This window comes from Elgaria multicarinata, chromosome 11 (assembly GCF_023053635.1).
Source record: "Elgaria multicarinata webbii isolate HBS135686 ecotype San Diego chromosome 11, rElgMul1.1.pri, whole genome shotgun sequence".
NCBI classification, from domain to species: Eukaryota; Metazoa; Chordata; class Lepidosauria; order Squamata; family Anguidae; genus Elgaria; species Elgaria multicarinata.
In genome coordinates, this window is record NC_086181.1 from 32,634,065 (window position 1) to 32,648,538 (window position 14,474).

At 45.0% G+C, this 14,474-nt stretch overlaps 5 protein-coding genes across 5 annotated transcripts; 3 read left to right on the forward strand and 2 right to left on the reverse strand.

Annotated features, from left to right (window-relative positions):
• Window positions 1–595: 595 nt before the first annotated feature.
• Window positions 596–1,050, reverse strand: LOC134406705 (histone H3). Its single transcript, XM_063138234.1, has one exon. The coding sequence runs from the start codon at window positions 1,048–1,050 to the stop codon at window positions 640–642; it is 411 nt and encodes a 136-aa protein (XP_062994304.1). The 3' UTR covers window positions 596–639.
• A 1,369-nt stretch (window positions 1,051–2,419) lies between these two features.
• Window positions 2,420–2,976, forward strand: LOC134406706 (histone H4). Its single transcript, XM_063138235.1, has one exon. The coding sequence runs from the start codon at window positions 2,448–2,450 to the stop codon at window positions 2,757–2,759; it is 312 nt and encodes a 103-aa protein (XP_062994305.1). The 5' UTR covers window positions 2,420–2,447; the 3' UTR covers window positions 2,760–2,976.
• A 2,715-nt stretch (window positions 2,977–5,691) lies between these two features.
• Window positions 5,692–6,087, forward strand: LOC134406707 (histone H4). The gene has a single exon (XM_063138237.1). The coding sequence runs from the start codon at window positions 5,713–5,715 to the stop codon at window positions 6,022–6,024; it is 312 nt and encodes a 103-aa protein (XP_062994307.1). The 5' UTR covers window positions 5,692–5,712; the 3' UTR covers window positions 6,025–6,087.
• Window positions 6,088–9,964: 3,877 nt separating this feature from the next.
• On the forward strand, window positions 9,965–10,435 carry LOC134406704 (histone H3). The gene has a single exon (XM_063138233.1). It carries the CDS (start codon window positions 9,994–9,996, stop codon window positions 10,402–10,404), a length of 411 nt encoding a protein of 136 aa, XP_062994303.1. The 5' UTR covers window positions 9,965–9,993; the 3' UTR covers window positions 10,405–10,435.
• A 738-nt stretch (window positions 10,436–11,173) lies between these two features.
• LOC134406702 (histone H1.10-like) lies at window positions 11,174–11,924 on the reverse strand. Its single transcript, XM_063138231.1, has one exon. The coding sequence runs from the start codon at window positions 11,890–11,892 to the stop codon at window positions 11,206–11,208; it is 687 nt and encodes a 228-aa protein (XP_062994301.1). The 5' UTR covers window positions 11,893–11,924; the 3' UTR covers window positions 11,174–11,205.
• Window positions 11,925–14,474: the final 2,550 nt, after the last annotated feature.

Consider the following 14,474-nt stretch of genomic DNA (forward strand, 5'->3'; position numbering starts at 1 on the left):
TTAATTTTAAGTGTTACGTTGTGATTTTTCTGAGAATGGAGTAAGCAAGGTGGACCGGTCTAGCTGAGCCACCGCCATAAACCTATGTGGGCTGTCAGGGCTGATTGACAAAGGAGTTGGTAGTCCAAAAACATCTGGAGACCCAGGCCATAGCTAGACCTAAGGTTTATTCCTGGATCGTCCAGGCGTCAAACTTGTTCATCTAGGTGACACACAGGGGATCCAGTGCTCAGACAGGGGGATCCCAGGATAAACCTTCGGTCTAGCTGTGGCCCCAGTTTGCTTAATAATAGTTTTTAATACTCTATAAAGGTAACTGAGCTCGGCACTGATTTCTGAATCGTGTACCATGACAAAACGGCTGCTAGTTTTGACGATCCCAAGTTGACTTGTGTGCGTTCTCGGAGCCCAGTCATCAAGGCATTAGTGCAAGCACGGACTCCCTCTCCCTCGTGTTCCCAGCAACCAGCATGCGGCCAGCTACAGGCACAATGCTAAAACTCTTAATATAATTTCGCTTGGGCCTGGGAAAGACGGAAGCGAGTCCTAGCTCTTCCACAGAAAACGTGCTGGCCCTGAAAAGAGCCTTTGGGTTTATTATTTGAGTAGGCACCGAGAGCAGCGGCGAACGAAGCTGCCTTAAGCTCTTTCTCCACGGATGCGCCTGGCAAGCTGAATGTCTTTGGGCATGATGGTGACGCGCTTGGCGTGGATGGCGCACAGGTTGGTGTCTTCGAAGAGACCCACCAGGTAAGCCTCGCTGGCTTCCTGGAGAGCCATAACAGCCGAGCTTTGGAAGCGCAGGTCGGTCTTGAAATCTTGGGCGATCTCACGCACCAGGCGCTGGAAAGGCAGTTTTCGGATCAGCAGTTCGGTGGACTTCTGATAGCGCCGGATCTCCCGCAAAGCCACCGTGCCTGGCCGGTAGCGGTGAGGCTTTTTCACACCGCCGGTGGCAGGGGCGCTCTTGCGGGCAGCCTTAGTTGCCAGCTGCTTCCTCGGTGCTTTCCCACCTGTGGACTTACGGGCGGTCTGCTTTGTCCGAGCCATTCCCTCTCTACAGCAAAGGAAAACTGGGAACCAAAAGCCTCTGGAAACGAAATGAATGAATGCTGAAAGCGGGCTCGTGGGAATTTATAGCAGCCCCCTCCTTTCCTGATTGGTTGAGAGAGCTATGATTTAAAAGCAGGAGAAGGATAAGAAATTTCCCGGGCTCCACAATGATTGGACAGAGAACATTCTTTTTTGTTACCGACGGAGGTTCCACCCCAACCCCACTCCATCAATTAGAGCCAATGAGCGATTTTCTCTGAGCTGTACTCAAGGATGAGCTCATTGCACCTCGTTTTTGTTACACTGCAAACAGTGGAGGCTGGTGGCTCCAATTTCGGTGGGGCTGTAAATCTATTCTGGCTTTCAACCATAACCAGCCAGAACTCCAAAGGAGCTATTCAAGGTGCTGAACCCTATGCCCAAAACAGGTTTAGTTTGCTCTTTTAGAGTTCTAGCTGGTTCTGACTGAAACGCAGAGCGGATTCACAGCCCCCACCGAAATCGGAGCCACCAGCCTCCACTGGCTGTAAATTCCAAGGTGTCGTTTCTGCAGCGACAAACGTCGTAACATTGGGGGCGGAGTTCTGTTGCTGCTGCTATGTAAAGCATAACTTTTAGAGGCAGATCAAGAAGCGCAGTAATAATATATTAATGCACTAATATACGTAAGCGTATTGCCAGTCTGTAGCAGCTTCCTCATCTGTTGCGAGGAGCATTCATAGTGCAAGGGAGAAAACTTCATGTTTCTCCAAGATCAGCGAAGAAACACTGGAGATGTTTTTCGCATCATAGGGGCTGGATCTCATTTGCTTGGATGCAAAACAATTTTAAGCTATGTTTTAGACCACGGGTTGTCGAACGCATTACTGGGTCAAACAAAAAGCATCTAATACTAGAGACAGTAAATAAATAATTCTCTCCTGGACTTTCTTTACACTGTTAATATTATTGGACAGGAATATAGTTCAAAAATGGCCGGGGAGGCTTGCGTCTTTTCAATTAAAAATATAAATAAAAGCTTGCTACATATAAAAGGCACTTGAGTTTTGATTTCACAGTTCTTTTGTATGTAGGAAGGGGAAATAACGAACCAGGAATCATTTTCGTGCCTACGTAAGCATTCCTTTATTGAGCCCCCAACCATTTCCAAATGCAGTGAAATAATCAGAATTCTGATTGGTCAAATTCAAATTCCCTGCGATTGATAGGCGAAGAAGCCAGGCCGCGATGACGAATGGGCTTATGAAGAAAGGGCGTGGCTAAATAGTACACGCCCTCTCTTGAGGTTTTCACTGGGGTCGGACCAAGAGCTATATATATACTCCTGTGTTAGTCTCGCTCTCATCATTCTTTTCGACTTCTTTAGGAGGTTTGTAGTTTTTCTGTTTGCAGCTATGTCTGGGCGTGGAAAAGGTGGAAAGGGTCTTGGAAAAGGGGGTGCTAAGAGGCATCGCAAAGTGCTCCGTGATAACATCCAAGGTATTACCAAACCTGCGATTCGACGTTTGGCTCGCCGTGGGGGTGTTAAGCGTATTTCTGGCTTGATCTACGAAGAAACTCGGGGTGTTTTGAAAGTGTTTTTGGAGAACGTCATCCGTGATGCTGTAACTTATACCGAGCATGCAAAACGCAAGACCGTGACTGCTATGGATGTTGTTTATGCTTTGAAACGCCAGGGTCGTACTCTGTATGGTTTTGGTGGCTAAAGCCCTAAAAGTTAATTCACCTATTTATCAACTCAAAAAGGCCCTTATCAGGGCCACCCACGCTTTCAAGAAAAGAGCTGTGTTCCTTTATTGTATTTAAAAGTGCGGACGATTGTTTTGGAGCTGCTGTACTCGAATCGTGGTTACAATGTGGCTGAAGACGCTTACTTTTGTGTCTTTCCAAGGCGACATTATAGCATCAGTCTTTGATAGTCAAGTCTTTATTGTTTTGTTCCTATGTTCACCGCTCCAGAATCTAGATATGGAGTGGTATATAAACACTGCAAACAAATAAACTCGCTTTTTAGGATTACTTTATAACAGCAAAACAATTTCTTGGACCGGATTTATGCTTTCCTTTATTTAATCCGTCTAGAATACCTCTAGCAGAATGAACCTGGTCGTTTATTTTGAAGCAATTACTTTTTTAATGCTACATTTTCTACACCTTTGCTTTCTTTCCTCCTGTCTGCAATTAAAGCATCCTCTCCCAAAGGTTTTTCCAGTCTTGTACATCTTCCCAAACATTTTCTCATGGTGGCTTACTGTTGGGAGGAGTACTCTTTAAAAAAAAGAAATGGTCCGTGATAGCTAGCGCTTTATCCAATGGTAACTGAGTGCGGTAAACTTAAATTCGTTGCAATGAATGTGTCACGAAGTTCTCTGATCAGGCTTTTTCATTCTGCTAACCCTTTCCTGCCTTCAAAGCTTTTGTATCTGGTCAAGAGGGCAGGGCTGCTGCAGCTTCAACTGTTGTGATGGAACAGAGAATTTCACCAGGTACTGCATGCATACAAATAACACCAGCTGCAATTCCCTTTTCTACACAACTGTTAAAGACACAGGAGCCCTGTCCTCCATTCCATATGGTTATCCTAATTATATCTGCATTCTGGATCTACATAACCCCCAATCTAGGTAGCATTACTATGTAGGCAGGCCTTAGTTCTCATTTAGTCACAGAGGCATTTCACAAACTTCCCATTACATTCAAGAGAGGGAAGAAAGCAATCTCAAAGCTTCATACAAAGTTTCATGCATAAAAACTGATGGGTACTTCATTGCACCAGACTGCTATTTATCCTGTTCAGCTATGAATGTATGAATCACAGAGTTGGAAGGGACCTCAATGATCATTTAGTCCACCCCTCTGGTGAAACAGGAAGTCTTGAGAAAATTATGCCAGTCTGCAATGGATGGGACAGATTGTACAGGTCTGTGAGACCCATAGCACACAGCATTCAGTGGTACAGCAAAAGTGCTGTAGAAATTGCTATAGGCATGCATTGTTCCTATAGTGAATTGTATAATTTTATAAAGAGTTTTATCCTTTAAGCCTCTAAGGTGTTAAAGGTCTGCTAAAATTATTATTCTCCCTAGCATACACACATGCACACAAATGTAGCCCAAAATCTATAAAAGTGGGAAGAAGCAGATATTGGAAGACCTGGAATCCGTGCCCGCGAAAGAAATGAAGAGGGTTGCTCAAGAGCCTGGGCCTGTTGATCTCAAAGGTTCTTCTAAGAGCCTTCTAAGCCTCTCAGAAATACCTGATTTCCAGTCATTGTGAAAAATCATTTATTAATTTAGAAAGAATTGCAACTCTGGAATAAGGTGTCAAGTCAATATATCCAGTCAGGTGTATGCTGGAGCTGTCAGACAGTGCAATCCTACACATGCTTAATCAGAAGTAAGTTCCACAGAGTTCAGTGGGCCTTCCATCCTACTTTAATTAACAGCATTTTACCCCACTGTTCAGCCAAATAAAAGGGCCCCAGAGCAGTTTACAAAGATTAACAATAAGACATTCCCTGCTCTCAGGTGTATAATACAAAAGGAAAGGGGACTGGGAGGGAGAAGGGGGGAAGCAAAACACAGACACCAGTTAAGAACATAAGTGCCCTGATGCTGGATCAGACCAAGGGTCCATCTATGTCAGCACTCTGTTCACACAGTGGCCAAGCAGCCATTGGCCAGGGATGAACAAGCAGGACATGGTGCAACAGCACCCTCCCGCCCATGTTCCCCAGCAACTGGTGCACACAGGCTTACTGCCTCGAATACTGGAGATAGCACACAACCATCAAGGCTAGTAGCCACTGATACCCTTTGCCTTGGTTTCAAAGCAATGAGCTGCAGTTTTGAAATGCAATCCTATAATGTGCCATTTTGTGTAAAATGAGGCTTACTCCCAGGTTTGTAGTCACAGGGTTAGATCCAGACATAATCAAAGTAGATTTATTGAAATCAATGGGATTTTAGTTAAAATTAAATTAAGCCCCATTGATTCCAATGCATTTACTCTGATTATGATTAAATCGGGATCTAATTTATCATTATATGGGAGGACAGAAATCTCAGGCTATCATTTAAGGTTCTGCGAAATTCTCACTCCCGATGAAAAAAGCAACTTGGTTACAATAAACTCACGAATGTAAAACAACGTGTGATTTGCAAATAGGTTTCCAGCTTTTCTTGACTGAGGCTCTCTCCGCTTCCTCCGTGTCTCTTGTCCTTCCAATTAGATCACCTGGTAACTGAAAAATAAAGCTGGGGAAATCTTTCTTAAACGATTAACCAACACATTTCAGTAAATAAAGTAACGGAGTCTTGTTAAAGTGGTTGTCGCTAGTTTCGACATTCTCCCAAACATATTTTTAAAAGCAACAACTGTGGTCGGATACAGTAAAATATTCACCGAGGCGCCAAAATGAGAGATTGCGTTAACTATTTCGTCCAGAATTCTTATTGGTCAGTTTAAAACTCTGTATCGCTCATTCATTGGTCAGACGCCCAAAGAGGGGTGGGGGAACAGAACCCTTACTTACTCCCCCCCCCTCCGCCTGCAGTTCTCATTCTGGTCGGATCCCTTACCATATAAACCCAGTCGCAGAGGCGCTGAGGTTATTATTGCTTCTTTGTAGTTGAAGAGAGTTTAGTGCTTGAAGGGAACATGTCTGGTCGTGGAAAAGGAGGTAAAGGCTTGGGGAAAGGTGGCGCCAAAAGGCATCGCAAAGTGCTTCGCGATAATATCCAAGGTATTACCAAACCAGCTATTCGCCGTTTGGCTCGCCGTGGAGGAGTAAAGCGCATATCAGGCTTGATCTATGAAGAGACTCGGGGCGTGTTGAAGGTTTTCCTGGAAAACGTTATTCGTGATGCTGTGACTTACACCGAGCACGCCAAGCGCAAGACTGTGACTGCCATGGATGTCGTTTACGCCTTGAAGCGCCAAGGACGCACTTTGTACGGCTTCGGAGGCTAATCCGTTTTCCCCCGACATACAACCAAAAGGCCCTTTTCAGGGCCACCTACATCGACAAGGAAAGAGCTGTGTCCTTTTCAATCTATTGTACAGATTATCTATTATAATATAGTTGGTTTTCTGTTTGTTTTTAGCTTTCAGTTAATGGTTTCCAAATAAAATGACTATAAAGTTCCACTGATGGGCAGAATTTCTCCTTTCAACAGACTAGTGATAAAAGATCAGTAAATCATGAAATTAACATATCCAATCTTTATTGTAATATAATGTGGAATTTGCATATCTCATGGGTATTAAGCTAGACTTAAGAAAAATTTAAAGGATGGCCTTTCCAATCCAGTAGAGAAATGTGGGAAATTTTGAGATTAACTTAAAACCCCAGGTGATTTAGGTGGATTTCCCAAGCATGATACTTGGTGCAAATTCCTTGATTTATCAGAGCTGAAAACATTAACAGACCTCAACCATTTGCCAATTCAATGTAATGCATCTCAACCTATCACAAAGGAGTGACTTGCAAGTAGTCATACTGGCTGGGAATGGGCCCTAGTTTGGGGGAGGAGGGAATAGTTATTGTCTAGGGTAACAATGATTCATGGCTGAGGCAACTTCTAAATAAAGTTTTTTGCAAGAAAAGAGAAGATAAAAAAAAGTAGTAGTCCTATTGGCCATAAGAAAAATCCCAAAATCCTCACACTGTAATATCTTTGTTAGACCAATTCAAAGATCACAAAAATATGCAAGCTTTCAATATCTACAGATCTCTGTCAGGTGAGATGTTACAAAAAGCAGATTTAGTCCAGATGTTGATCCAGAGTCTTACTGATAGATCCTTATCTTTTGGGGAGTGGTCAGGATGAGATAGAAAGATACACAGGAAAAGCACAAGGTTTGCAAAAACTAGTTTTAAAATGTGAAAAAGGACAATTGGAGATAGGTGATCTCCATGATTACACGGAAATAAGTCCCATTGTATATACACTGCCAGGTGCATAGAACTGTATATATATTGCCAGGTGCATAGAATTGCAGCCTTACAGCATAATCTCACATATGTCTATTTAGAAGTCCCATTGAATTCAATGGTGCTTATTTTCAGGTAAGAAATTAAGGATTGTAGCCTTAACTGCTTATACATTGGGTTCAGTCCATAAAGGTAAAACTCTTTAAAAATAATGCTCTTGATATTAAACTGAACATTGGCACGCACACACACCCAAAAGATTTCTCCTATGCAGATTGACTACCTCTCTTGGGTTTTGCCCATTTCACATAGTGCCCTCCAGATATTTTGGGCTACAGCTCCCATCAGAACCAGCTATTATGGCCAATGATCAGGAATTATGGGAGTTGTAATCCAAAACATCTGGAGGGCACCAGGTTGCCTGCCCCTGAACTAACACATTCACTAAAGCACATTAAACAGCAAAAGCTGAGTCTTGTGGCACTAGTGGTACTTCTTTTTTTAAAAATAGCAGGTTTATTGCAGTCACTTCATGAACTGCAAGGCTGTCCTCTTTCATAAAAGTTTTGCCTGTTATGGCTTTGTGGTACAAGAAGACTTTGTTTTGCTGCAACAAATCAGCATTAGTCTTCTGGAATATAGTTAACAGGGTGGAGATTTAAAACTGCTAGGATTGGTTGCTTATTTCTCTCTCTCTCTCCCATGCATACTCACATACATGCGCACACACAAAAACAGATACACTACACTGGGGGAAGCTGTAGCTTCAGGCCTTCTGTGTGTGTGTGTGTGTGTGTGTTAGTCCTATGTAAATTAGACCCATTGAAATTAATGGGAGCTAATGAGACTAATTTAATTTCCATTCATTTCAATGGGTCTATTTTATGTAGGATTAACATAGATACCACTGGCAATTTTGTAGTAGAGGAAATAACTTGAGTTCATAAAGTTTCAAAGTTCATATTAGGCTGAGAAGCTTTCTTACTTTTTGTGATATGCGGATGTACCTTTAAGAGGTCTGCAGCTGTCAGTCTTTAAGAGGTCTGCATATTTGATTCCTCGCTCTCCTTTATTCCTCATATTGAGGCAGTAGCTAAATCCTGTCGTTTCTTCCTGTATAATATTGCCAGGATTCAACCATTTTTGTCTGTCTCTTCTGCCAAGACTCTTGTTCACGCACTGGTTATCTCTCGGTTGGACTACTGCAACCTTCTTCTCTCTGGCCTTCCTTCGTCTCACATCAGTCCGCTGGTCTCTGTCCACCACTCTGCCGCCAAGATCATCTTCTTGGCCCACCGCTCTGACCATGTCACTCCACTTCTGAAATCTCTTCATTGGCTTCCAATTCACTCCAGAATCCAATATAAACTTCTCCTGTTGACCTTCAAAGCTTTTCACGGTCTAGCTCCTGCCTATCTCTCCTCTCTCATCTCACACTATTGCCCCGCTCGTGCTCTCCGCTCCTCTGATGCCATGCTTCTCGCCTGCCCAAGGGCCTCTACTTCCCTTACTCGGCTTCGTCCTTTTTCTTCTGCTGCCCCTTACGCCTGGAACGCTCTTCCAGAACACTTGAGAACTACAAACTCAATCACAGCTTTTAAAACTCAGCTAAAAACTTTTCTTTTCCCTGTAGCTTTTAAATATTGAGTTTGTTCTGACCCTATACTGTCAGCTTCACCCTACCCGGTGCCTGTTTACACTTCCCTGTGCCTGTTTGCATTCTCTTTCCCTTCTTATTGTTTACTACAACTTTATTAGATTGTAAGCCTATGTGGCAGGGTCTTGCTATTTACTGTGTAATCTGTACAGCACCATGTACATTGATGGTGCTATATAAATAAATAAATAAATAAATAAATAATAATAATAATAATAATAAAATAAATAATAATAATAATAATAATAATAATAATAATAATAATAATAATAATAATAATAATAATAATAGCTGCTAGTCTCCAGGTCCTCATGGAAGGCCTGGGTGGGGCATCTGTTTCATGCTCTTTGTGGTGTGGGCTTTGCTGCAGAGAGTTTGGTGTGTCGCAGTTCCAGGAGGTTTTTAATAATAAAGGAATACATCAAGGAAAAGGCTCTGAAGTTATTGCCCGGCAGTCTAGGTCAAGGGCAAGCGGCAGGCTGAGCAGGTAAGCTCACCCGTATGGTCCCTATGCCTGAGGGATACCACACTTTTAAGTGTTGGCCATAACAGTTAAAGATGGAGCATCCCTATTCAGAAGCAATATACCCTTCATTTGTGACTTTTCCAGACGCTGCTGGAGACACAATGCTGGAGGAGCCTAGATTTCTACTCAGAAATCACTTCTCATATTCAGAGTGCAATCCCAGATGTGCGTACAGTGCAACCCATGCATGCTGTTTACTCAGAAGTAAGCCCCACTGTGTTCAAAGGGGCTTATTCCGAGGAAGGAGTTGCAGGGGGTTGCAGCCATCCCATGAGAAATCTAATGGAACTTGGTGGGATTTATTTCTGAGTAAATGTCGTTTGGATTTCACTTCATGCATACTGCATAAATGGAAGAACTTTGATGTTTTGAGGCGTTTTCTATCACAGAGCGACACGAGCTGCACTGTATGGAACGGTATGTTTTCTACACGCTCCTTAGTTGCAGAATGCAGGAATCCTCTCCCCTTGTGTTCTTTCGTGTATATTTCTGAGAAATATTGCGGGATGGCGTTGGGGTTTGGAATATTTTATTTTGGAAAGCAAGAGCCGCTGGGTGGACACGAGTATCACGTGTTCCCTTGCCCAGAGAACAAAGACTGGGCGTGGGAGAAGAAGGAGCGAATCGGAAAACTTAGCCGTCACTGACCCAATCACGACAGAGCCCGGGAAATTCAAATATTACTAACGGCTTCCTTGCTACTCTGAGCCAATAGGACGAAGAGAGACTGGCTATAAATAGCCGCCAAACCAGCCACAGGCTTCATTCTTTCTCACTACTGCGAAGGGGAGAAGTTTGGTCGGTGCGTTGCTTGCTGGGAAGATGGCTAGAACGAAGCAGACCGCTCGTAAGTCCACTGGTGGCAAAGCGCCACGAAAACAGCTCGCCACTAAAGCTGCCCGCAAGAGCGCCCCGGCTACAGGGGGTGTGAAGAAGCCCCATCGCTACCGCCCTGGCACCGTCGCCCTCCGGGAGATCCGGCGTTATCAGAAATCTACCGAGCTGCTGATCCGCAAACTGCCTTTCCAGCGCTTGGTGCGTGAAATTGCTCAGGATTTCAAGACCGACCTGCGTTTCCAAAGTTCGGCTGTTATGGCTCTCCAGGAAGCCAGCGAGGCTTATCTGGTGGGTCTTTTTGAAGACACCAACCTGTGCGCCATCCACGCCAAGCGGGTCACCATCATGCCCAAAGACATCCAGCTCGCCAGGCGCATCCGGGGAGAGAGAGCTTAAAACCGGCTTTCCATCTCTGCAGACTCGTAAGAACACAAAGGCTCTTTTAAGAGCCACTCACCTTCTCACGTTTAAAGAGCTCGTCTTTGCTACGTTGTGTCAAGTTTGTGGCGTGTGACATTTTTTGCAACAAGTGCACACAGCACCCTGTAACACATTTTTAACACCAACGTAGCGCACCCGATGATATACGGAAATGGTGGGAAGGAATGGAAGGTGGAAACATACGTTGGCAAGTGCTGCAGCAATGTTTACAATGCTTGGGTTGAATCCAAATTTAGGCCGACCCCTGAGACCCTGCTATATGGCGTAAGCTCTGGCGGGTGAGGCGCACCGCCAGCGCGCCTTCCTTACAGCAAAACTGAACCTCCAGCCCCTTAGCACTGAATGGGGAGAACGGGCAAGTCTTTTTTACCATTGTCCGTCAGCCCTGTTCTTGCCTTGTACTCAACACTCAATTCTGTGATTCCATACGATCTAGAATAGACTTGGAAGGGGCCTATAAGGCCATCGAGTCCAACCCCCTGATCAGTGCAGGAATCCACCTTAAAGCGTCCCTGACATATGTTGTCCAACTGATTCATGTCAAACTATTCTGGATGTATGTTGTGACACTAATGTGATAAGTGTTGATGAGATGACAGATATTTTATCGCTTTTTTAAGTTCTAAAACCATCAGGAGCCTGGGATGTGTCCAAGCATAGAGGGAAGTCAGCTCTTTCTCGGTGAAGGTGTGGGTGGCTCTTAAAAGAGCCTTTGGGATGAGAAAGGTCGTCGAGTGTGCGTAGGGGGCAGCGTCCTCACTTCTTCTTGGCCGCCCCCTTCTTGGTCTTGGCTACCTTGGCCTTGGGCGTCTTGGGCTTGGCTTTGGGCTTGGCCTTGACCGCCTTGGCTTTGGCCGGGCTCTTGGCCGCCGCCTTCTTGGGCTTGGCGGCTTTGGCGGGCTTCTTGGGGCTCTTGGCCGCCGCCTTCTTGGCCCCCGCGGCGGGCTTCTTGGCCACCTTCTTGGGGCTCTTCTTGGGCGCGGGCTTCTTGGCCTTCTTGGCGGCGGCGCCCCCGGCGGGCTTCTTGGGCGCCGGCTTCTTGCCCTTGACAGGCGTCTTCTTCTTGGAAGCCGCCCCCGCCGACGCGGCCGCCTTGTCCTTGCCCTCGTGCTGCTTCTTGTTGAGCTTGAAGGAGCCCGAGGCGCCCGTGCCTTTGGTCTGCACCAGGGTGCCTTTGCTCACGAGGCTCTTGAGGCCCAGCTTGATGCGGCTGTTGTTCTTCTCCACGTCGTAGCCGGCGGCCGCCAGCGCTTTCTTGAGGGCGGCCAGGGACACGCCGTTGCGCTCCTTGGACGCGGCCACCGCCTTGGTGAGCAGCTCGGTGACGCTGGGGCCCGACGCCTTGCGCGGCTTGGCGGCGCCCGCGGGCTTCTTGGCTTTCTTGGCCGGCGCCTTGGCGGCCGGCGCCGCGGCCACGGGAGCTTCGGGAGCCGTCTCGGACATGGTCTCTCCTCCCCTCGGGCTTCCTTCTTCGGCTTCTGGAAAGGCGGCGGCGGCAGCAGCAGCAGCAGCAGGGAGTCTGTGGCGCGCGAAGACTCGCTCGGAGCCGAAAAGTAAAGTCTGAACTGGAGCAAAGAAGCGGCTGCCTGCTATTTATAGGGGCGGAGCTGCGCTCTGATTGGTGCGTTCACAGACCCTGCTCGGAGAGAGCCAGAAATGGCTCTTGTCCCTGCAACTTTGTGTTTCTTGCGTGCCACAAAATGGCAAAAAGGGGACCGTGCCCTCTTCGGGAGGGCGCCGTTCGCGGGGCCAAGGCACGCGGGGCACCTGGGCTTGCCCAGCGTGGCCGGCTGCGGCTGGCCAGTGGTCGCAGGCGCCAGGAAATCGGGCAGAAGCGCAGCCGTTGCCAGCTTGACGCGTCTTCGACTTGGAAATCTTTGGCTTTTTCCTGTAAATTAAAAACTTCTCTTTGGACTTGGGGGCAGGGGAAAGGGGCCAGGTCAAACTTTGGGGGGTCGAGACCCCGCCGGCAAGAAAAGCAGTTGCCACGGAAAGGCGATTTGATCGTGAAAGCGGTTTGAAGTAGCTCAAGTAACACATTCATTCATTAAGTTTGGGCTAGGAGGGAAGGTACCTGACAGATAAATGCCTTTAGTTTGAGGTCGTAGAAATTATTATTTTTTAAAAAAATCTTTATGTCTCCCCTTTGCTTCGAAATGACTGGGTTTGCAAGTTACCCACAAAAATTTTAAGGCGTCCCTTTCCTTCCCTGTTAAGTATATTTGATTGCATTAGTTCCCATTGTCTAACCCTGAGAAACTGAGAAACGTTTTATTCATTTTCTTTTCTCATGTTTTTCCCCTTCTTCCATTATCAAAGTGTAAGTTCTTTCTTGTATACTTGCAAAGGGAAAGCAGGATCAGTTGCACACCTTTACATATCATAATTACATTTAAGCTAATTGAGTGTTATCTCTCAGTGGAGCACATGGAGAAATTCATACTAAGTGGATATTGGTAGGCAGGCTATTCTAGACGAATGTTTATCTGACCATAGATAAAAGGTGAATAGATCAGAGGAGAATACTCATTTAAAAACAATCCAGCATTAAGATGCTGAATTTAAGGTCATCAAAATAGAAATAAACAACCTAAAACTTACATTACAAAATCAGTTCTAAGTTCACCCCTAGTATCGTTGCTTCTGCAAATTGGTAACTTGTTTCCTAAATAAATTTTGGCCCTTAGGGGAATGGACTTTAACATGTGCTAGAGGACTTTATAGAACAGCCTTCTCCAAGGTGGGGAAGCTGGGAGTCTGGGAGTTGTAGTCCAATACAATCTGAAGAGCGTCAAGTTGGGGCAGGTTGACTTACTGGATATAAGAATGAATGCAATGCAGCCTAATGGAACGTGTATGTTTTCTGATGTGTATATTTTGATTTTGTTTCACTTTTTTTTCCCTAAAAATTTGTAAACAGGATTAGCTAATACAATTTGACTGTCAACAAATGCAATTTCAATTTGATTTAAAATAAAAGTGATGTGCTTTTATAGCAATAAAATAATAATAAATTAGCTTCCTCCTCAGAGGGAAATCTTTACACCTCTGCCATTTGAAAGTGCTGCTGAGCAATTCAGTCCTGCTTACTTCTGAGTAGACATGCAGAACCATTGTCCTGCTGAGTGGATTTACTAATCTGTAACAATCATATTTTGGCCATGCCAACTTTGTCTTTGGCCACACCCACAGATGGAATCCTCCCCCCACCTTTTCTCACACTAGAATTCAGACTTGGTGTTGAAAATGACTCCTCACTCCTATTTTAAGGGGTGTTGGTAAAAGATGACAGCTTAACTCTCAATAAAATTGATTTCCAAAAGCACATTAATGTGGATTTGGGGGACATGTCTTCAGCTCAGTTTAATTTCCATTCTCTTTGGAGTTTGAAGTTATCCACTTATATCTAAATCAGCAGCTGGTATAGCTGAAGCCATAGATCAGATATTAGCTGTGCCCCAGGGAGATCTTGGTCTAAATCTTTACTCTGTTCAGATGCTGGCTGTGGGTCGGTTTCTCTCTCTCAGTATAGTCTACCTTGCAGGGTTGTTTTTATATTATGATTTTATTATGTCTTCATATTTTGTGGTTTTAAGTTTTGCTTTGTGAACCTAGAGTGCTTCGACTATTGGGCTATATAGAAGTGTTATGAGTAAATAGATGACCACAATCATTATGCCACCTGCAGGAACACACCAGCTAGAATGTGATGTATATGTGTGAGGGAAGAATAATAATTTAAGGGAAATATTCCTTTTTATCATCACGTGTTCCTATATGATTAATATAATCATACATTGGGGGGGTGCATAGCTCAACCCCCTTGAGAAGGCCAAGACCCACAGCAGTAAACCTAAATATAGAAGCCAGCAGGCATGATCCAATGTGGAGGATCTAAGTTATTTGTATTGTTGCAAATTGGATTGGAAAGCCGAGTGTTGATGGGATTCTTGTTCTGCTCTGTGTGCGCATGTGTCTGTGTCATCAGAGACTTGGGAGTGGTCATGCAGCATTCTGTTACAGCT